General features: G+C 36.1%; 2 protein-coding genes across 2 annotated transcripts; both read right to left on the reverse strand.

The window, feature by feature from the left end:
• Positions 1-2,558: 2,558 nt before the first annotated feature.
• On the reverse strand, positions 2,559-6,370 carry LOC111693086 (ceramide synthase 6-like). The gene is made up of 4 exons (XM_023457220.1): positions 6,294-6,370; positions 3,870-4,110; positions 3,697-3,815; positions 2,559-3,271 (listed from the first exon to the last, which is right to left on the reverse strand). Exons 2-4 carry the CDS (start codon positions 4,059-4,061, stop codon positions 3,067-3,069), a joined length of 516 nt encoding a protein of 171 aa, XP_023312988.1. The 5' UTR covers positions 4,062-4,110; positions 6,294-6,370; the 3' UTR covers positions 2,559-3,066.
• A 1,151-nt stretch (positions 6,371-7,521) lies between these two features.
• Positions 7,522-20,729, reverse strand: LOC108906836 (ceramide synthase 6). The gene is made up of 6 exons (XM_018710258.2): positions 20,066-20,729; positions 19,892-20,012; positions 19,623-19,825; positions 8,564-8,804; positions 8,391-8,509; positions 7,522-7,965 (listed from the first exon to the last, which is right to left on the reverse strand). The coding sequence occupies exons 1-6, from the start codon at positions 20,251-20,253 to the stop codon at positions 7,761-7,763; spliced, it is 1,077 nt and encodes a 358-aa protein (XP_018565774.1). The 5' UTR covers positions 20,254-20,729; the 3' UTR covers positions 7,522-7,760.
• Between the last annotated feature and the right edge of the window lie 4,052 nt (positions 20,730-24,781).

The following is a 24,781-nucleotide window of genomic DNA, read 5'->3' on the forward strand; positions in this document are numbered from 1 at the left end:
TTTCCCTGAGAAGGCAGTTACTATTTTTATATTATTTATGCACAAAAGAATAGATGTTTATAATCAAACGAAATGTCAACAGTAAACAAAATTCTGTTCTCTTCGAAATTGGATTCATGGATCTAGTTCGTGTTTATCTGATCCTGACTCAAGGTTGAGATGAAATGAAAGCGGTTTACGTATTCCATAATTTTCTGTATATAAGGTTGCATACACTTAGGGAATTTATAGGTAGTGCTTTCACTTTATGCCGGTAGATGGTGCAACTTACGATAAAAAAAATTGTTCAAATTTTGAAATGATTTTGGCTTTATGCCAATGTCAAGTATGATTTTTATTCGCCTGAAACTTTTATTAAATATGAATTTTGGATATTTTTAATTATATTGGTAGAATAATAGTTGTCGATGATGTATATCACTTAGTTCCACCGAGTGAAAAAAAAAATGGGCCCAAAACAAACAAAAAAAAAAAAATTTGATTTTTACTTCTACTCGATCGTGAATAACTTTTGAAGGAGTAAATTTATGCAAAAATGTTAAGAGACCTTTTTTGTAGAGCATTAAATTTCCTTTGAAATTCTGTATTGTTAATTCTTTAGATACAATTTTATTTTCCCAATCCTAATATTCACGTTTGATGAAAACCTATCACTGTTTTATCTATCTGTTTATTTATTTATCTTTTTTTTTTTTTTTAAAAAAACTGAAATTTTTTATAAATCCTCAAATTTTTTCAGTGGTTCTTTTGATTTCTATTTTTTTAACGAATGAAAAAAAAATTATTTTTCAAAATTAGCTTATTTCACATACCATTTTGAAAATTTTTGAAAATGTAAGTATATACAATCCCAAAATTGAAAAGAAATATATGAAAGAAATAACTGAAAAAAATTTCGATTTTTTTTGAAAAAGTTAAGAAAAAAATAGATCCTTTTAAATAATTCTTTGTATTTTTTTCAAAAACTACATCCAAAAAAAGAAAATGAAAAAAGTTTCTATTTGGTCCATTTTTGGCATTTTTGGATGAACGGTGGGCTTTAAAAAAAGACATGCAACACATTTGAACTCAAATAAATTATTTTGAAACCATCCTCTTTTGACTTTTTGAAATTGTCATCAGCTGTATAGAACAAATTTTTTCAATTTTGGGATTCTATATACATTTTCAAAAATTTTCAAAATGGTAGGTGAAATAAGCTAAATTCGAAAATTTTTTTTTCAATAAAAAAATAGAAAACAAAAAAACCACTGAAAAAATTTCAGGATTCATAAAAAATGTGTTTTTTTATAAGAAGAAAAAAGAATTAAAAAATGGTAATCATCGAGAAATTTTAGTTTTTTTTTTTCGAAAATTGAAAAAAACCGTGAATAACCAGTCCGTGAACCGTCCAGATAATTTTGATCTATTTTTTTTCAAAAAGTACATGTAAAACCCAAAATTTTGAGAAAAAAACGTCCATATAACTCAATTTTTGAGTTATTTAAAAAAAAATCTCAAAAATTCATCTTTTTGAGTTGGGTGAAAAAATTCTGTTTTCAATGGGGTAGAAAACAATAAAAAAGTTTCAGCCAAATCGAAAGGGGTCAGGGTTAAAAATGGCCGATTTGGCCCAGACTTTTTTATTGTTTTCTACCCCTTTGAAAACCTTTCAGAATTTTTTCAAATTTTTCACCCAACTCAAAAAGTTATTAGTTTTTGAAAATAGTTTTTTTCAAAATTTTGGATTTTAGATGTACTTTTTGAAAAAAAATAGCTTTTTTTTAAATAACTAACTTTTTCAAAAATTAAGTTATCAGGATGTTTTTTTTTTTAAATTTTTGTTTTTAAATGTATTTTTGAAAAAAAATATATCAAAATTATTTAGACCTATCTTTTTTTTCAATTTTAGAAAAAAAAACGAAAATTTCTTGACATTTCTTTTTTATTTTTTTTTCTTATTAAAAACTGACATTTTTTATAAATCCCCATATTTTTTCAGGGTTTTTCTCGTTTTCTATTTTTTTTATTGATTCAAAAAATATTTTTTTTCAAATTTAGCTTATTCCACATAACAACATTTTTGAAAATGTATAAAGAATCTCAAAATTGAAAATAAAATATAGGAAAGAAATAATGGAAAAAAACGTCCCGATAACTCATTTTTTTAAATATCTATAACTTTTTCAAAAATTGAGTTATCGGGACATTTTTTTTCAAAATTTTGGTTTTTAGATGTACTTTTTGAAAAAAAATAGATCAAAATTATCTGGACCTATCCACTGTTTTTTTTAAATTTTCGAAAAAACAAAAATTTCTTGATGAATACCATTTTTGATTTGGCGTGGAATGCCCCATACAGAAGGATATATGGAAACAATTTCCAGGCCTCCTAAATCACCATATTTTGCTCCTGCTCTGTGTCGTTTCTTATGCGAAACACCCTGTATTACCACTGAAACCATAAAACATGTGTGATGTCTGATGCATTATGAAGGAATCAATTTTGTGGTAATTTTGACAGCTGAAGTCTAAAAATCCCTTTGTGACGTGTTTCGCATCAAATCACAGAGACGCAGTTAATAGAAACATGATTTTTATTACATACAAAAAGCAAACATTAAAATTTAGTTTTGTACTCAACATACAAAGAATGGAAAACAGAGACATTCACTTCGAGAAACAAAAATCAAATACTTCACGTTTTAACAAATTAAGCTACGATCAAATGCAACATCTTCCAACTGTATCACCGCCGAAACCGTAAAAAATCTGTGATGTCTGACGGGGTACACCTTCAACTGGAATGTACGCGCGATTCGAACTAGAAAAAAAATCATGAAACGACACTAAATGAATTAATAATGAAAGCCGAGTGAACGTCGCCACCTCGGCCCGTGCTCCTCGATGGACGTCATGACGACGACGACAAGCTGCAACATCCGATCCAATAAATAATAATCTTTGGGGGGGCCGCCCGGGGCAAATCCTATCCTAGGGACGAAAGTCGCAGACGGCCTCGCGTCGGACGGGGCCCCGGACGCGAAACACAAACAACTACGGCTATTTGGCTAGGAGTCTTAGTCATCATTGGGACTTGGACTCCTCGCTGTAGTCGTCGCTGCTCGAACGGATGTCCCCCTCCATCTGACCGGCCTTCAGCGAGTTGTACGCTATCTTCAACAGCAGGTAGGTCCAGAAGCAGTGCAGCACCAGCAGCAGGATCAGCAGGCTGTTGAAGATGTAGTAGGCGGGGAACATGGGCACGACCTTCGGGGCGTCGATCGATGTGCTGCAAAAATCGGCGTGCTTCGTGAGACGGGTTCGGGGTTCCGTTCTTTATGGATATGGAGGGGGATTCTGGAACGGGAACTCGCGGCGGCGGAGGAGAGGAATGATGGGATATAAAATGTATATCATCCCGTTAGATGCGATAAGAGCAAAACGGAAAGAGCAAAAAGGAAACCGCAAGAGCGGTTAATTTTTTCCAATGTCGCACAATTTTTTTTTTACAACATGATGCTCAGCTTGATCAAGTCTGTTAGTAATTTTTATCAGCACTGCCGTCGAAAATACTTTCAAATTATTTCCAATTTTAAAATTTGTGATATTAACGATTAAAACTTTAATTTTTCTAGTGGGATCGTACTAGGATGGAACGAAATGAGGTCGAGTTTGGGCGAGCTTAAGAATTACAAAAAAAATCCATCCACTTACTTGCGAATTATCCAGAACGGATAGATCACCAGCCTGGTCAGGATCCAAAGGACGGTGAGAATAGCGAAAATGGCGTCGCACAATTTCTGATACCCGGCATACTTCGCCATCTTTGCGCCCTAAAACAAACAAGCAATCGACTCGTTTGATGAAAAAAAGTGACGCTAACTCACCTCTAAGAATATGTCGGCGCTGTCGTGCACCACCAGGACGAGGCAGCCTATGCGGAAGACGTTGACCATCCAGGAGAGGGACATCAGGAGTATGGCGGCGATGTGGTGGATGAACATCTGCCAGAAGTCTTTCCGCCTAACGTCAAAGAACTGGCTGACGCACAGGGACCAGTAGAAGGATAACGAGACCATGTAGTACCACCAGATGTCGCTGGTCACCGATTGGTGCGGAAACCCATTCCTGAAAATAACGAATCTAGTTTGAGCCCGACTTAATCATGGTTGTGTTGTACTTGACCAATAATTTTAAAGTAATTGTCACAATTTATACAGGGTGTTCTCAAAGTTGAGTTATTTATTTTAACAGCCAGTAGAAGTCATAAAAAAAATTCGATGTGTCGTTTTCGACAATTTCTAAAATTTCTTCCTCGATCTCCATCATTTCGCGTGGAGAAGGTCTTCCAGTGAAATCTCCTCGTTGTTCCTTTAAATACCGTGTGTCGCGGAGTCGTATAACTAAATTTACAAACATCCGCGGAGCCGAATGATTTCGTGAAGGAAACCTTTCCGCGTACAAGCGACATGCTGTGGCTGCATTTTGTTGACACTCCCCGTAAGTTGACATTATGTCCACTAGTTCATTGTTTTCATAAACATGTGCCATTTTTATTGCGCAAAGCAACAGCAAATCGATAATGATATTACGCACTACTGTACGAATTATTTAGCACTGTCAAATCGAAAAGCGTACTGAAAACCGTGCAACTACAAAAAAAAGAGAGACCCAGTATCAGTAGTACACAAACAATTTATATTTTTACAACGAAGTGGTCGAAAATGACAATAAATCAGGTTTGTATTATAAAGTTTTTAAATTTCATTTTTTTTTTAATAATTGTTAATTGCTTCATTTGACAACTTATATATAACGATTTTTGGTAAATTTTGGTGTGAAATTTTCTTGCCGAAAACCGCACATGCGGAAATTATTCTGGGAAATTTTTTCTTAGTTACGAATATTTTTAAATAATTATCTCTCGTCTTCGACTCAGGATTTTTAAAGTATCCATGACCTTGAAAAAGTTTCCGGATATAATTTATGGACTAGCGACATTATAAGTGACAATTCATCGAGTCAAAAATAAATAAATGTAGAACAAGTTTTACATTTACCACATCACACAATAAATCGGTCAAGAAATCGTTACACTGTACTCCCGTAGAACGTGTTACAATAAATTGGCCTATTTATTGGCTAAATTTAAGGCTACCAACTTTTAGGATAAAAATTATCATTACAAGTTTGGACATTTTTATTTCATCAAGAATTAAAAAATGTAGCAGGTTTACGGTTAAGAAATTGTTACGATTCACTATTTCCATGATTAGGTTTTACTTGTTACAATAAATCGGCTGGCTAAACAAAATAAAACTGGTTTTGTGTAAGTCACTTTTCTCTGAAAATTGAGTTACATATTGAAGGTGTCTTCTTAAAGTTGAAACTTATGAAACGCTTTATCTCAATAAAAATAATTATTAGTATCTTTACGGGAATCTTTATTTTGTTACAATAAGTTTTACAAATAGCCAATTTTTTCATTGTCTATATTCGGTGATTTACACTGATTTGTTTCTGAGCCCTTCAATTGTAAGACAAGACTCAAATTTTATACACAGTGTCCCAAAATGAATTGTACAGAGTAAAAGGTGATTTGTGACATCACAATAATGTGATCTGAACAAACTTATCTTGGTCCAAAAGTTTATAGTAACAGTGTTACAGAATTTTATTTTCAAATTTTTTTAAATAACCTCCGAGCTAATTGATGTATTTAAATGAAATTTGATATCCCAGGGTTTTTTGATAAAAAAAAATCAATTTCCTCATAACTTTTTTATACATTCTAGAGGGCGCCACCTCTTAGAACTTTTATAGTTAACAATTTTTGAGTTTAAACCTTTAAATTGTTGATTCTTTTAAATGCAAATATCTCAAGAATGTTAATTCCTAGCAACGGATGGTTAAGAAGGTATACCGTTTTGATGTAAGAACGATGGAAAAAGAGATGTTGCTATCAGAAAGTAAGGTACAGTGTCTAGCACGAAATTTATGAACTACAAAAGTACAAGGAGACGACGTAAGTGGCGTCCTCTAGAATGTATGTCAAAATTATGAGGAAATTTGAATGTATCACGTAAAAAAAAAACCGAGAAACTAAATTTCGTTTAAATACATCAATTACTTGGAAGGTTATTTAAACAAATTGAAAATAAAATTCCGATTTTGGACATTAGCTCAGTTACTATAAAACATTATGTTGAAAAATGTGGGCAAATAAATAAGGAACATAACATAAACGCTCATATATTTAGAAAAATAAACAAATATTGTGTTTGTATAACATTATCTATAAGAATACTTACTGTAACAACAATTATAAAAAAATGACGTCTGCGCAACAATCAAAAATTCTACACAGGACAAAATTTTACAACCTCCTGCTTGAATTAAGAATTGCAAACGCCTCGCAACTCACAACAAATCTCATTACCTTACAACTAAACACAGATTGCGACACAACGCGAAAGAAACAAGGCACGCGACTTATTTCTTAACAATCCCTTCCCTCCTCGGTCGCCGCTCGTTTGTTTCCAAGACGCCTTGACGTTGATCCTTCGCAGATTTCCCCGGGCCATCCTTCTTCTGCCCGTTCTTGGCGTAGTAATAATTCAACACCTCGTTCCTAGCGGAATTCCTGGAGTCCCCGAAATTTATCCTCCGTATCTGCTCCAGGATGAGCCTGTCGTCGTAGATCCTCTCGTGCGACGACGAAGTCGGTCTGCTGAGCTTGGCCTGCGCCTTGTTCGGGTCGTTTTTCTGAGGGGTCCGAGCGGCTGTCAGCTTCTTCTGGCGGTCGATCACGCTGCTGTTGATGGCCACGTTCCTCCTCAAGTGCGAGCTCTCGGACAGGTCCAGCTCCTCCCTCGTCTTGGTCCTGACCACGAAGGACTTCGCCCTCTTCAGCCTCTCGAACATACCCGCGGAAATTGAACTTTTTCTCGGTCTTCCACGGCGTTGGGAAACGCGTTGGCACCGCTCGACACGACGAGTACAAGCAATTGTTCCAGATAAGCCCGTTGAGATTATTCCGTTTCTTATCTACACGGTAAAGATAAAAACTTATTTATACGGGTAATTTTCACGAAATTGTCTTTTCCGTGCGTGCATCTCGCTTATCTAGGGGCATTCCACTTTTGAGATACGCATACGTGTTATTTACGGCCGTCCAAGACGCGGTCATTGTGACGAATCGAAGATAAAAATCGATTGGCGTCGCACAATGACACTTTTGAAAAAATAAAAATAAACAAGTACAAAAATTATGATCTTTGTTCAACATGTCCTAATAGGCCAGGAAAAAAAGCTGGGAAATGACCATTTCACGACTTTTTGCTTCGGCAAGCTGAATGGATCACTATAGATACTAAATAACGAGCGTTCAAATAAAAACGTGGTCAAGTTGGTTCTGAAAATTTGGACGTAGGGCGTAGCGTATAGCAAATGAACTTAAACGTCATCTGTCAAAGCGCTATATCGCCGCTATCAATTTGAATATTTTCGTTTTAAAAAGCGTTTAAAATGGTNAACGACACTAAATGAATTAATAATGAAAGCCGAGTGAACGTCGCCACCTCGGCCCGTGCTCCTCGATGGACGTCATGACGACGACGACAAGCTGCAACATCCGATCCAATAAATAATAATCTTTGGGGGGGCCGCCCGGGGCAAATCCTATCCTAGGGACGAAAGTCGCAGACGGCCTCGCGTCGGACGGGGCCCCGGACGCGAAACACAAACAACTACGGCTATTTGGCTAGGAGTCTTAGTCATCATTGGGACTTGGACTCCTCGCTGTAGTCGTCGCTGCTCGAACGGATGTCCCCCTCCATCTGACCGGCCTTCAGCGAGTTGTACGCTATCTTCAACAGCAGGTAGGTCCAGAAGCAGTGCAGCACCAGCAGCAGGATCAGCAGGCTGTTGAAGATGTAGTAGGCGGGGAACATGGGCACGACCTTCGGGGCGTCGATCGATGTGCTGCAAAAATCGGCGTGCTTCGTGAGACGGGTTCGGGGTTCCGTTCTTTATGGATATGGAGGGGGATTCTGGAACGGGAACTCGCGGCGGCGGAGGAGAGGAATGATGGGATATAAAATGTATATCATCCCGTTAGATGCGATAAGAGCAAAACGGAAAGAGCAAAAAGGAAACCGCAAGAGCGGTTAATTTTTTCCAATGTCGCACAATTTTTTTTTTACAACATGATGCTCAGCTTGATCAAGTCTGTTAGTAATTTTTATCAGCACTGCCGTCGAAAATACTTTCAAATTATTTCCAATTTTAAAATTTGTGATATTAACGATTAAAACTTTAATTTTTCTAGTGGGATCGTACTAGGATGGAACGAAATGAGGTCGAGTTTGGGCGAGCTTAAGAATTACAAAAAAAATCCATCCACTTACTTGCGAATTATCCAGAACGGATAGATCACCAGCCTGGTCAGGATCCAAAGGACGGTGAGAATAGCGAAAATGGCGTCGCACAATTTCTGATACCCGGCGTACTTCGCCATCTTTGCGCCCTAAAACAAACATGCAATCGACTCGTTTGATGAAAAAAAGTGACGCTAACTCACCTCTAAGAATATGTCGGCGCTGTCGTGCACCACCAGGACGAGGCAGCCTATGCGGAAGACGTTGACCATCCAGGAGAGGGACATCAGGAGTATGGCGGCGATGTGGTGGATGAACATCTGCCAGAAGTCTTTCCGCCTAACGTCAAAGAACTGGCTGACGCACAGGGACCAGTAGAAGGATAACGAGACCATGTAGTACCACCAGATGTCGCTGGTCACCGATTGGTGCGGAAACCCATTCCTGAAAATAACGAATCTAGTTTGAGCCCGACTTAATCATGGTTGTGTTGTACTTGACCAATAATTTTAAAGTAATTGTCACAATTTATACAGGGTGTTCTCAAAGTTGAGTTATTTATTTTAACAGCCAGTAGAAGTCATAAAAAAAATTCGATGTGTCGTTTTCGACAATTTCTAAAATTTCTTCCTCGATCTCCATCATTTCGCGTGGAGAAGGTCTTCCAGTGAAATCTCCTCGTTGTTCCTTTAAATACCGTGTGTCGCGGAGTCGTATAACTAAATTTACAAACATCCGCGGAGCCGAATGATTTCGTGAAGGAAACCTTTCCGCGTACAAGCGACATGCTGTGGCTGCATTTTGTCGACACTCCCCGTAAGTTGACATTATGTCCACTAGTTCATTGTTTTCATAAACATGTGCCATTTTTATTGCGCAAAGCAACAGCAAATCGATAATGATATTACGCACTACTGTACGAATTATTTAGCACTGTCAAATCGAAAAGCGTACTGAAAACCGTGCAACTACAAAAAAAAGAGAGACCCAGTATCAGTAGTACACAAACAATTTATATTTTTACAACGAAGTGGTCGAAAATGACAATAAATCAGGTTTGTATTATAAAGTTTTTAAATTTAATTTTTTTTTAATAATTGTTAATTGCTTCATTTGACAACTTATATATAACGATTTTTGGTAAATTTTGGTGTGAAATTTTCTTGCCGAAAACCGCACATGCGGAAATTATTCTGGGAAATTTTTTCTTAGTTACGAATATTTTTAAATAATTATCTCTCGTCTTCGACTCAGGATTTTTAAAGTATCCATGACCTTGAAAAAGTTTCCGGATATAATTTATGGACCAGCGACATTATAAGTGACAATTCATCGAGTCAAAAATAAATAAATGTAGAACAAGTTTTACATTTACCACATCACACAATAAATCGGTCAAGAAATCGTTACAATACTGTACTCCCGTAGTACTTGTTACAATAAATTGGCTCATTTATTGGCTAAATTTAAGGCTACCAACTTTTAGGATAAAAATTATCATCACAAGTTTGGACATTTTTATTTCATCAAGAATTAAAAAATGTAGCAGGTTTACGGTTAAGAAATTGTTACGATTCACTATTTCCATGATTAGGTTTTACTTGTTACAATAAATCGGCTGGCTAAACAAAATAAAACTGGTTTTGTGTGTCACTTTTCTCTGAAAATTGAGTTACATATTGAAGGTGTCTTCTTAAAGTTGAAACTTATGAAACGCTTTATCTCAATAAAAATAATTATTAGTATCTTTACGGGAATCTTTATTTTGTTACAACAAGTTTTACAAATAGCCAATTTTCTCATTTTCTATATTCGGTGATTTACACTGATTGGCTTCTGAGCCCTCCAATTGTGACAAGATTCAAATTTTATAGTGTCCCAAAATGAATTGTACAGAGTAAAAGGTGATTTGTGACATCACAATAATGTGATCTGAACAAACTTATCTTGGTCCAAAAGTTTATAGTAACAGTGTTACAGAATTTTATTTTCAAATTTTTTTAAATAACATCCGAGCTAATTGATGTATTTAAATGAAATTTGATATCCCAGGGTTTTTTGATATGAAAAATTCAATTTCCCCATAATTTTTTCAGGCATTCTAGAGGGCGCCACCTCTTAGAACTTTTATATAGTTAACACATTTTTTGCTACACACTGTATTTTTATTATTTTGTGCTGGCAATATCTCTTCCCATTACTTTTACATCAAAATGGTATTCCAACACTAATTAAGTGACATGTTTGGAATAAATTAGTTTTGAAAGCATTTTTCATTGTTTTTGTTTTTATATGCAGGACTACTTTGATAAAATATATCTACGAGTACAGTGTGAGTTTAAACCTTTAAATTGTTGAATCTTTTAAATGCAAATATCTCAAGATTGGTGAATCCTAGCAACGTTAAGAAGGTATACCGTTTTGATGTAAGAACGATGGAAAAAGAGATGTTGCTATCAGAAAATAAGGTACAGTATCTAGCAAAAAATTGAACTACAAAAGTTCAAGACCACATAAGTGGCGCCCTCTAGAATGTATGCCAACATTATGAGGAAATTTTAATGTATCACGTCAAAAAACCCAAATTTCGTTTTAATATATCAATTAAGACTTGGAGTTTATTTAAAAAAATTTTAAATAAAATTCTGATTTTGACACTAACTTGGTTACTATAAATAGTCCAATCAAATTATCGAAATTACCTAATTTTTTTGCCAAAAAATAGTTCAGTAATTGAAAATATGTAAAAATTAGGAAAAATTCCCTAGAATTCAATGCACTACTTTACCCCACCTGAATTTTTGGGCTTTATTTTCAAAATGGCGGCAAAAGTTCGCAAAAAACAGTTTTTTTTTATTTATAAAAAAAACCTAAACATTTTAGAAAAACATGTTTCAAACCAAAGTTGTAGGAATTTTGAATACAGATCGAATAAGCCCAAATCGGTTTTGATCGATAAATAAATTAATTAGTTATTGCAAAAAAAAACGCTAAAAATCGCAATTTTTTCAAAATAGCAGTTATCTCAGTCTCTCAAAAATAAATATTTTTTATGAAACTTGGTGAAAGGATAGTTCTTGGTGAGCAAAATAAAATTCAAAAATATTTTATAATTTTCGCAAAAATCGAGTTTTTCGAAAAAAAAGCTTTTTTGTAAAATCCCCATAATTCATAGGCCGCCACGTCTTTAGGAACGTGGTTGGGCTTAAAATTTTCTTTAATAATTACATTATTATGTGCAAATATTGCGCGAGCTTCAAATCGATTTCAAATATCGCAAAAAACGAACGAAAAATCGATTTTTTTTTTCGGGGCCATAAAACTTTGATTACCTAACTTTTTGATTTCAATCCGTATCAAATTGTCGATACTGCCATTCGAAAGGTGACATTTTTTCACGAATTTAAAAAAAGTCTGTCCTATCACCAACAGGGACCGAAATTTTTTATTTTTTTTTATCAATATATTTATCAATAATAAGGACTGAAATTTACACGTTATCGTACTTCAATATAAAAAATAGTCCGCAACGATTGGTCCCATTTTCTTTCATTAAACTTCATTTTTATAGGCCCCGTATGTTGCTTGCTCGGCCCCACACCTTGATGCACGCTGTGGGGGAGAAGACTAATATACTATATCGCTTCTCAAGCGGAAGAACAATAACGTAATTTCAAATTTCTGTTTATAATAATCCCAACACATTTTTTATTTAACAGATTCTATAATACACAGATAGTTTCCACACTTATTCCAGTTACAGAATTGTTAATAAATTTCTCCTCATTTAAATGACAAATTTCATAATTCTGTGGGTACACATGCCGCAAGTGCATGCATTTTTAAGCATTACGTCAAGAGCGCCGCCGGACGCACCAACCTTCCAGGAAGGGTCTACGGCGGGCTGGCGCCGGCGACCAGATGCGTACTCATATACCTACGACCGACTCCACGCACGGGGACTCTCCGACACTCACCCCGTCAACACGTATTTTTCTATACAAATTAGTTTTCAATAAAATACTTTATTATTACCGTTGAGAGAGCGTTTTATTCTTGCTGTACAGCGAAAGCAACCCTCAATTCTTTCAGTTTTTTCTTTCACATATTTACAGTTACGTCAATGTTCCTTCAGAGAAGTGATATGTCGATCCTACGTAACGAACTACGTGTATTTTTTCTTTTTATGTACATTTACAAAGCTTTTTTCGATCCGTATTAAAAATTCCTACAACTTTTGTTTGAAACATGTTTTTCCAAAATGTTTAGTTTTTTTTAATGAAAAAAACTGGTTTTTTTTGCGAACTTTGGACGCCCTTTTTAAAAATGAAGCCCAAAAATTCAGGTGGGGTAAAGTAGTTCCTTGAATTCTACGGAATTTTTCCTAGTTTTTACATATTTTCAATTACTGAACTATTTTTTTTGTGACCTGAAAATGTAATTTGATTGGGCTAAAAACATTTTGTTAAAAATGTGTGGGCAAATAAATAAGGAACATAACATAAACGCTCATATATTTAGAAAAATAAACAAATATTGTGTTTGTATAACATTATCTATAAGAATACTTACTGTAACAACAATTATAAAAAAATGACGTCTGCGCAACAATCAAAAATTCTACACAGGACAAAATTTTACAACCTCCTGCTTGAATTAAGAATTGCAAACGCCTCGCAACTCACAACAAATCTCATTACCTTACAACTAAACACAAATTGCGACACAACGCGAAAGAAACAAGGCACGCGACTTATTTCTTAACAATCCCTTCCCTCCTCGGTCGCCGCTCGTTTGTTTCCAAGACGCCTTGACGTTGATCCTTCGCAGTTTTCCCGGCGCCATCCTTCTTCTGCCCGTTCTTGGCGTAGTAATAATTCAACACCTCGTTCCTAGCGGAATTCCTGGAGTCCCCGAAATTTATCCTCCGTATCTGCTCCAGGATGAGCCTGTCGTCGTAGATCCTCTCGTGCGACGACGACGTCGGTCTGCTGAGCTTGGCCTGCGCCTTGTTCGGGTCGTTTTTCTGAGGGGTCCGAGCGGCTGTCAGCTTCTTCTGGCGGTCGATCACGCTGCTGTTGATGGCCACGTTCCTCCTCAAGTGCGAGCTCTCGGACAGGTCCAGCTCCTCCCTCGTCTTGGTCCTGACCACGAAGGACTTCGCCCTCTTCAGCCTCTCGAACATACCCGCGGAAATTGAACTTTTTCTCGGTCTTCCACGGCGTTGGGAAACGCGTTGGCACCGCTCGACACGACGAGTACAAGCAATTGTTCCAGATAAGCCCGTTGAGATTATTCCGTTTCTTATCTGCACGGTCGCGATAAAAACTTATTTATACGGGTAATTTTCACGAAATTGTCTTTTCCGTGCGTGCATCTCGCTTATCTAGGGGCATTCCACTTTTGAGATACGCATACGTGTTATTTACGGCCGTCCAAGACGCGGTCGTTGTGACGAATCGAAGATAAAAATCGATTGGCGTCGCACAATTACACTTTTGAAAAAATAAAAATAAACAAGTACAAAAATTATGATCTTTTTTCAACATGTCCTAATAGGCCAGGAAAAAGAGCTGGGAAATGACCATTTCACGACTTTTTGCTTCGGTGAATGTATCACTATACATACTAAATAACGAGCGTTCAAATAAAAATGTGGTCAAGTTGGTTCTGAAAATTTGGACGTAGGGCGTAGCGTATAGCAAATGAACTTAAACGTCATCTGTCAAAGCGCTATATCGCCGCTATCAATTTGAATATTTTCGTTTTAAAAAGCGTTTAAAATGGCGTTTTCTCAAGAACAAAAAGTGTTTATCATAGAGTCCTACTTTAGAAATGGACGCAAGATTGATGGAATATGGAAGTATTCTATTGAGGAATGTTTCATAGAATTTCAAAATCAATTTCCCGGCGTTGTTGAGTACAAAATTTTTCAAAGTGCAGTTCAGCGTTGTGTTAATGTTTTTCGTGAAACGGGCAGTGTAACAAGAAAAGAAGGAAGCGGCCGACCTAAAAAGCGGACTGAAGAATTAAAAGAAAATGTCCAACAAATAATGGAAAATGCGCCAAGAACTTCTGTACGTGTTTTATCACAAATGGTGGGAGTATCAGTCGGTACCTGCCACACAGTGTTAAAAAAAGATTTGCGTTTGTTCTCCTATCGTTTAACTTGTCAGCAAGAACTTCATGAAGTTGATTTTCCGCGACGGGCTGTATTTTGTGAATGGTTTTTAAACAACTACGGTGAACTTCATAATATCACCTTTTTTTCTGATGAAGCCTGGTTTCATTTAAGTGGTTACGTAAACTCACAGAATATGAGAATGTGGTCTTCTGAAAAACCAGATAACTTTTTTGTCGAGGGCCCTCTACACGCTCAAAAAATTGGAGTTTGGTGTGCTCTCAATCGAAGGAGGATTTATGGACCTATTTTTTTTAATGGTACTCTTACTGCGCAAAGGTATAGAGAAGAAATTATCGCTCCTTTTGTTAACCAGCTGGAAGAAAACGAAATTACAAACTTTTACTTTCAACAAGATGGCGCAAGGGCACATACGGCAGGCGAGACGATGAATATGTTGAGGGAAGTTTTCCAAAATCGACTAATAAGTCTCAATGCTGAACATGAATTTCCACCGAGGTCATGTGATATTACGCCGTGTGATTTCTTTTTGTGGCCTTACCTTAAAAACACTATTTTTGAACTGCCTATTCCTGATTTAAACCATCTGCAGGCTCGACTTATAGACAAGATTCGTGAAATTAACAATACCCCGAGCATCTTAGAAAATGTCTTTAATTCTTTGAGGAACAGGTGTGAAAAGTGCTTGGAACAAGGAGGGGGACACTTTCAGCAGCTGCTTTAATTTATTGTTATAACAAGGAGGGGGACACTTTCCGCAGCTCCTTTAATTGTTTGTTATTGTTATCACGATTATTCTTTAAAATAAAGTTATATAGTCATTAACGTTATTGAAACTGACAGCTGCTATACAGCTCGTTGAGAAATGAGGTTAAGTTGGTCGCTATAAGCTACTCCCTACGTCCAATGTGTCAGAGACAACTTCGATCACGTATATATTTGAACGCTCGTTATTATGTACAATAACATATTAGTTTCCACAGTCATAAAAATGGGGGGAAGATTGTTTACAGGGTGGTTCATTGTATAATTTTTACGTAAATTCACGTTTTTCGCTTATAACTTTTTTCCGTTCATTTCCACGAGAAAACAGTAAAGTACTTTTTTTAGTCTTCAAAAGAACTAAAAACTAGCCCTCGAGCGTCAAAAAATATTGATTAGATCAAAAGTTATAAACAGAAGAAGTTTATTTATTACTTTCGAATAAAACATCTATAACCTGCGTTATTATTACCAGAACGTTTTGGCATCGCATCCTCTCATTCCTTATCACTGTCTAATAACTCACACGAAATCTGGAATCGGTAAATTGAATAGTTTACAAGTTATGGCCTTATAAACAAGTTAACTAATTATTAGTCGGGACGATCCCGAGGATCTTCCACAATCGCACTGATTTTTTTCCTGGCAGATTTCATAATACATTGAAGTCTATCTTTTTTTTTAAATTTCAAATTTGCAACCTTAGTTACTCAGTTTATAAATGTTTAATTCAAAAGTCATAAATAAACTTCTTGTTTATAACTTTTGATCTAATCAATACTTTTTTACGCTCGAGGCTAGTTTTGTAGGTCTTTTGAAGACGAAAAAAAAAGTACTTAACTGTTTTCTCGTGGAAATGAACGGAAAAAAGTTATAAGCGAAAAACGTGAATTTACGTAAAAACTATACAATTAACCACCCTGTAAACAATCTTTCCCCCATTTTTATGACTATGGAAACTAATATGTTATTGTACATAATATTTAGCATCTATGGTGATAAATTCAGCTTGCCGAAACAAAAAGTCGCGTCCAACTCTATATTTCCTGGACTATAAGAGAGAAATCTAAGGAAACAAAATAAAGCAAAATGATACCAATATTGGAAAATAAAAATAGAAAAGTAAGGATAAATAGGAGGCATTAAGTTGATTACCATGGAAGACAGCGCTAACGCGGGATTCCAGAGGGAGCAAATTTAAAATATCAGAATACCTGAATAATAAACTACAATTTTTTTTAATCAAATAAAGTCTATTTATAATTTGTTTTTCAGGGTCCATAGCGGTCTGGAAACCGGGAAAAGTCAGGGAATTCATTATTTTTCATAAAAAAAACAGGGAATAGTCAGGGAATTTTAAAAGTATTTATAAAAGTCAGGGAATTTGACGTTTGGTACCGGAAATTTTGTGAATGCAGGCCCGGGGTTCTTGAAAGAGAAAATTATTTGTGGTTTTGTAACCTTTATGAGAGGCTCTTTGGATAAAAAAGATTATGGAGTCCGGTTTAGAAAAAGTTTTATCCATAAACAAAAATTAGTATGTAAAAATGAACTATAAGTGACCTGCATTTTCTTTGTCAGGGAAAACCTAGAAACATGAGAATCCAATATTACTTTTAAACTATGAACCCTGTTTTTGAAACTGCACTTAAACTCTTGCCTCGTCTTGTATGTGAGCGCTTATCAGTGTTGCCAGTTGTTACCTTTATAAATCAACCAATATTTTTTTTGATTTCAACGTGGATGAAGGACTGAGAAATTCATTATTTAAATAAATATTAACTGATATTGGTATGTATGTATGTATAGTAGGATCATATTCGATGCAAAGTAATAAATCATTGCCCGTCAAGGGATCCAGTGCAATACGGTTTTAAGGGGTTTAGAAATCGAATAATTTCTTTATGCATTATGAAGGAATGAAGAGATCAGTTCACGTCTGGCACCCTGTTCCTACAAAAATCTCTTTATTCTGATAAATTTGAAATGGTTCATCTTATGCCTCCTAAAAATGATGACAGGATTTTCCTTTGATGAAAGACCAACAATTTTCTGCTCTACTTTGCATCGAATACCATCCTACTATAGATATGTTGCTAATTGCAAATAAAACTAATTTATTACTTAAAATAATTATTTTTGCTATTTTAAAAATAATATAAGTAGAAAAATAACTAAAAATACTAATCCGACTGATATTTTTTTTTACAAACAATTATGTTACTATTTTTCCATGTGGTGTGTATGTATTTAATTTGCAAATATCAGTGTGTCTACTGTCACCACATAAAGTAAAAATGGACGCCTTTGGGAAAGTTAAAACAGATATTAAAAAATTATAAAATTCTAAAAATATAGTGTTTCTAGTCCTTTTCCTCCTTTTATTAAATTAATCCAAAATAAACAAAACAGTAACAAAACCATGAACAGTTTCAATTTAAGCTGAATCCGATTCTGTTCCAAACGCTTACGATCATTTCGATACAATATCATTAATTAAAATTATTTTGGATAATTATTTAATAACTTGCTGTTTAGAGCAGCTGTGTAGAGTTGGTTTGGGTCCCAGGCCATAGGGGCATCCCTGGTAACGAGAGGGCGGATCAATTAGCTCGTCTTGGGTCCAGGGGACCTGGACAGGGACCTGAACCAATCTTAGGTATCACACGAGGCAGCATTAATGGGGCCCTCAATAAGTGGGCCTATCAAACTTTAGGTCTGGATTGGAGGAGAAATAGAGGATGCAGGCAGGCCCATAGTTTTATACATGGACCTAGCAAATCCAAGACAAGATGGCTGCTGAGCCTCAGTCGAAGAGCCCTAAACCAAATGGTGGGGGTTCTGACAGGCCACTGCAGACTTAGGAGGCATTTAAGCTTAATAGGAATTGAGGAGGACCCTCTATGCCCGAAATGTGGCGAAGGGGAGGACACCCCTGTCCACCTTCTGGGACAGTGTGCAGCCTTTGGGAGAATAAGACATAAAGTCTTTGGTGCTGAAGAGCTGCAAGGGGCTGAGGTGAGAGACCTTCCATGGACCAAAATCCTGGCGTTCATTAGGGCGTCGGGTAGGTTCGAGGAGGGTCAGAGGCAGAGAGTGGTCAGGTGATGGGACGGCGGGGTAGGCAAAAAGGGCCCACTTGTGGCCTAATTGCCAGGCTGAGGCCGCCCCTTTACTACTACTACTACTACTAATAACTTGCTGTTTACTAGCTATTGCTAGCGTTTTTCAATGCTAATTAGGACTCTTGTCTGTGGGATTGGATATATTTTGCATACTTAGATGTCTGGTATCGAAGTACATTGTTTGACTTCACTTGATAAGGACTTTTATCACTATTTCTCTGTTGCACACGCCGATATAACTTAGCCAATTTCTTGTTCAATTTATTGAGTAAAACAGGTCTTATCATATTCCTTAATAAGGTATGATACGAACAAACAAGTTATTCATCTTTCCTGGTATCATGTCTTGCATAATCGAGTAAATAGTAAATGACGAGTTTTATTCATGCAAATAACAGTGTTATATAACATGACGTCGAATAGAGCAGTAAACAATCGTGCCACTTCTAGCAATCATATAAAACAATTATAGCTCGACAAAAACGAGGGGCAAAAACGCTGTCATTGCGAAAAGAGATGACTTTTTTATCAAAAAACTATGGAAAAAGTGCAAGGCCGTCCTAGAAACCGCCTTGCGTTCTCCTGCTAATTATGAAACCCAAGAACCAGCAGGGCAATAAAAAAAAATTGTTTGCTAACGTTGTAAATAATAGTACAATAAAAAACTTTATAGCCTCACTGAGATATCTAAATTACTCTAGATATCAAAAGCCTTTAGCAAGCGCTGATAAGCGAAGCACATGTAGATAAAAAATTTAAAAGCATATAATAAAACTTCTTGGAATCATCATGTGTACGTCGTACAATGTAAAAAATGTTTTCCTTTTCTTCTAACAGCATTTGAAATAAATTTTAGTCCCAAATTCATTCAATTTAAAAAAAAATTAAACAACACCAATAGTTTAAATAATAATTTAAAACAAGAAAATTTAGTACTAATAAACTGTGATTTGCAATTCCAACATCTATGCTGTACAAATTACATAACTAAGAACAACCTTAAAGCACAGCTTTACCATGCAATTCCGTTCCCGACCTTGATCCACTTTACAACACTAACTAACTGAAATTAACACATCCATTAAACCAACGTAAATCTAAACGAGGCAGCAGACGTCTTCCACACATTTAGACAATGTTCGGCCATCAAAAATAATTAATCGTTAAAAAATTAAAGTTTCTCCTCTAACAGTTGCGAAATTTACGCTAATAACGACAATAATTCAAGCTTACCAGCATTCACTGATGTCCCACAGCCACGACTTGTCCCACAGTATAGTAATGCCGTATATAAAACTAAAGGAATAATACAAACACCTCCAGGAATTCTCGCAGAACTTCGTCAAGATCGTAGGCTTGTTCTGTCCCTTGCGCAACCTCAACCACCTCTCAACTTGCCTTTCCGTCATATCAGTCTGCTTCGCCAAGCCTTGTATCTAAAAAAACAACACGCTTGTTTACAAAAAAAAAAACAATCGCTATTTCCAAGCCCTGCTACGAACCTCCTTGTGCTTCCACCGCTTCGAATGAGTGTAAGCTTTCTCTAACACGGGGTTCTGAGGGGCTTTCTTTGGTCTGGTGTTCTTGATGCCAAGGGACATGCCGACGGGGGCGAACCAATACCTGGAAAAAAAGCCGGAAACGTCTCGAAACACGACTCATAACCTCCAACTTACTTTTCCAGGCAGTATCTGAGGAGCAGCATCAAGAGGGCCATGGGCAGCGGGTAGAACAGGTGTCTGTAGTCGGCGTGCTGGATCTCCGAGCTAGACTCGGGGGCTATGTCAGCCCAGGTGGTGTTCGGGGGCAGCCAGATCCTCTCGCTCCAGAAGCTGTCCATGAAAGTCCTATAGTAGCTGGCCATTTTTAATGTTCGCTCCAGATATTTGGTGTGAATTAACAAAAGACGCTATACGCACATGCTATTCGAATCGCTTCTGTTTGAATTGTAATGAAATTTTAAAGAATTGAACACCGGACAACACCCTCTATGTCATTTTGATTCCCGACAATCCCGACAACGACTAACTTCTCTCAGTGCGGCGATTGGTGACGAGAATGAGGTGACTCACCGACACTCTGCGACAAATTCGGCAAATTATTTATCACCAGATTCACCAGAACCGAAAAACAAAGTTCATATCTCATTCCAGATCGAAAACATATCATTAATTCGCGATTGCAGATAACACTCGAGATTTTCTAATTAAAATAAATCCCCTAGTGACATTCCAGTTCGTTTTCGTTATGTTGGTATTGCCCGATTCACTGCCAGCTAGCGCGGATTTCAAATCAGAGTCTAAAATTAGTGGTGATGATTTAGATAAGCAATTATAAAATTTAATTCGTTATCTAGAGTGAAACATGTGAATGGATGTCAAAAACGGTGATTATGCGCGTTGAATATGCCGTTGTCGCGACGTTCGTTCAGTTTTTACATAAAAAAGAGGGACAATGACGACGTAAACAGACCTAGACCGGCCAAACCACCGGAAGTTCCAAGAAAAACCGAATTATCCGCCAAGAAGTTGCCACATCTTGATAACAGAAACAACGACGATGATTCGGTGTTCCGTAAAACCGCGTTGTCAAGGAAAAATTCCGTGTCGCTTCAGCTGATCGACGAACTGAAAAACAACGCTCTGTACAGGGAGCAGAAACAGAAGGCAGAACGCAGAAAAACCAGGTCTAGTGAGTACCTATTTGACGCGCCGCGACGACTCTTGCCTTCGAACTTTCAGAAGGAGGAGGAACTCAGGAAAAAAACGCTGGTGTCCCACAAAAGAAAATCCATTTCTTTGTCGGATTTATCGCCGAAACCACGCATTTCCCCCGAGGTGAGTACAGTTATTCGATTGGACAATCCTCATACATCGAAAATATGAAATATAATAAACTCAAAACGTCATAATATTGAAATCTGAGAGTGTCATTGTTTCCATTATTTTAATTTGAAAATATTCTACTAAATATCATTTTCATCGTCAACTGACGTATAAGGCCCAGATAGTTTTTCGAGGGCCCCGGCCTGGAGGCTCACAGTCGTGCATGCGTCATATTATAAGATGATTTCGATAAGAGCGCCCCGAAAAATCCCCTGATCCGATTTTCGGCTCGTTTACGCGAATTTTACAGGAGAACTCCCGGAGATGACGTCCATGTCTAGGTTCCGGTGCACCAGGTGTCCGGGGGGTGCTCGCCGACGCCAGATTAAGAATCAGCGACCCGAAAAACCTCCGGGTCTCAAGTCTCGTTACAATATATTGTGAAATTCAGGAGAAGCCTCGGAGATGACGTTCATCATCAATCCTAAGCTCCATGTCGGCGATGGACCGATTTGAAGGTCATATTCGGGATCAGCGACCTCGAAAACCCACAGGACCCTGATTTGAGTCAATTCCACGTATTATTAACCGAGTTATGAATTTTTTCTAAGTGACTAAAAAATGCATTTTTCCGGATGCATTTTGCACTGCACAAATGCAATTTGGCCGAAAAACATAAAACAAAGTTGCTACATTTTTTCCACGTAATTTTAGAAAGCGAATGCAAAAAACTCCATCTTGATACGACTTGATCGAAACATTTCGGAGATTTCGGCTCTTTTTGTGCTTGTATTTCCTCGACTAATAGGGCAAGTCAAAATAGCACTACTACTCTTACTAATCTTTATAGAAATAAGAAAAAAAAATACGGGGTGTTCCTTAGTGATATGCAAATATTTAAGGGTGTGATTCTACATGGAAAATTAATGATTGTTTGCTATGATCCAAAAATGTTCAGTTGCGAAAATACGGGCTGTATAGGAAGTCTACGGGATAAAACAGAACTAGTAGCATGGCGACCGAAAATTATCATTCCTAAAATCTGACCTTTCCCAAATCAATAGAAAATATCTTTTCTCGCAACTATGCAGGTATTTAGAAACAGAAAAAAAACAACTTTCTAACTGCTTAAGCCACGCAGATTAAATTAATTTAGATAACGAAATAATTATTACGCTTGCATCAGTTGCAATAAATGTTTTGGGAAAACCCGTATAAACAATGACGACATATATAAATAATAATATGTACAAGTTTTGTTGTTATAAAAAATGTTTACAGACACATGGGTCATGGCTTCCTCGATCCAATTTAAATATGACAGTCCCTTTGAGTATTATATGTTCCACACTGTATTCCACACTTTATTTCAACTCAACCAACTTAATCGTTCTTATGTTATTAAATTATTTATGGCGTAGCGAGTGGCAAAATCCACACTTGTTCCCCTATAATGCGTTGCCCTTATATCTAGTCGCTAATCGGAGTCGATTTAAAAAGGGGAAACGGAAAAGGGGAGGCAAATTGACTGGTGACTGTCGTGCCACTGCAGAAATTAACAGTGCTTCAAATGTACAACCCGCTCTTTTTGTTGGCATGCGGGAGAAATAAGCAGAAAAGGTGATATTAATATTTTCTTCTCTCTATGGTCCAGTCATTATAGACATGGAACAGCCTGTTTCGGGAAAAAAATACTATTAGAAGTTTTTCTGCGGAATATTGTTCGGAAATGTGTTATAAATAAAATATCAAAAAATCAACTCGAGACTAGTTGGGAAACTTTATTTAAACAATGGTCAAAGTTATGGAAAAGTGTTTTTTTAACTCGCGTAAAAAAACTATTATTCATAGCGAAAAGAGGTTTATACAAAAAAGGTAGGTATTAAATAAACCTTTAAAATGAGACAAGTCCGATTAAATTCGGATAATTTGTTTATGCGCAAGAGCTCAAAAATGGTCGAAAATGGCCGTTTTTTTCAATTGCTAATAATTAGTGCAATTTTCATCGTAGACACTTGTAATTCAGGATTTTTGAGGCTTTTTACACCCTTAATAAGTGATAAAAATTTCAGCCCGAAAGCTTCATTGGTTTGGCGTTGGCGGAATTTGTTATCTAAGAAGATGCTATTTTCAATTCATTTTTCCCAAGCTCACAGGCGTTGTAGGGTTTCGATCATTAGTTGTTTTTGTACCTAAATAGTTGTATTGACATATGCATTTACTGATAATTTAATTTTTCAAATTTAATTTGTTTAAAAATGACTGAAAAAATGTTAATATTTATTAAATTGTTAAGATAGGTAATTATTATAAAATAAAATAGTAACCTCTATACTTTAGTTTTCTTCGAATTTAAAAAAAAATCGTTGTTGTAAGTTGATTAGAAGCTGAGATAATTTTTTTTATTTATTTAATCGCAGTGACCTTAATTATTAATATTAAGAGCCGAAATTTGGAGAGAGTATACATTAAGAGCTATATTTTCATGTCCTACATTAACATTAAGGTGAATTCAACTATTTAATTGCGAAAAAGAAGATAGCGGCGATGCGTTCTATTACTTGGTCTAGCGAACGAGTGGGGAGAGCGAGGCGGAGCATGCGCGCTTAACAATTTAATAAATATTAACATTTTTTCAGTCATTTTTAAACAAATTAAATTTGAAAAACTAAATTTAGGTACAAAAACAACTAATGATCGAAACCCTACAACGCCTGTGAGCTTGGGAAAAATAAATTGAAAATAGCATCACCTTAGATAACAAATTTCGCTAACGCCAAACCAATGAAGCTTTCGGGCTGAAATTTTTACCACTTATTAAGGGTGTAAAAAGCCTCAAAAATCCTGAATTACAAGTGTCTGCGATAAAAATTGCATTAATTATTAGCAATTGAAACAAACGGCAATTTTCGACCATTTTTGAGCTCTTGTGCATAAACAAATTATCGGAATTTAATCGGACTTTTCTCATTTTATAGGCTTATTTAATACCTACCTTTTTTCTATAAACTTTTTTTCACTATGAATAATAGTTTATTTACGTGAGTCAAAAAACCACTTTTCTATAACTTTGACCACTGTTAAAACAAAGTTTCCCAACTAGCCTCGAGTTGATTTGTTGATATTTTATTTATAACAGGTTTCCGAACAATATTCCGCAGAGAAACTTCTAATAGTATTTTTTTCCCGAAACAGGCTCTTTCATGTCTATAATGACTGGGCTATAGTGATATAAAGTTACTTTATTCCACTAGTGGATAAAGTATCACTTTAGACGGTTCATATGTGTGGATAAAAGTCCGATTATAAGGTGATTGTGAATAAATAAAAAAATGTAACAGGAAACTTTGAAGGTTAGTCTCGTTTTTCCACGTATCCGTCATCAAACTGCAATCATAATCGTACTCTTTTTCTTAAACAAATTCACATTTTTTTTTATTTCAGTAATATAATACAAGAAAATACAAAAATCTTACATTTTTTTCGTAAATGTAATATTTCAACAAAATACACTGATATTTAGATATTTCAAAAAAGTCATAGGCGTAGAAGTTACGGTTTAACGAA

This window comes from Anoplophora glabripennis, unplaced genomic scaffold (assembly GCF_000390285.2).
Source record: "Anoplophora glabripennis isolate ALB-LARVAE unplaced genomic scaffold, Agla_2.0 scaffold59, whole genome shotgun sequence".
NCBI lineage: Eukaryota > Metazoa > Arthropoda > Insecta > Coleoptera > Cerambycidae > Anoplophora > Anoplophora glabripennis.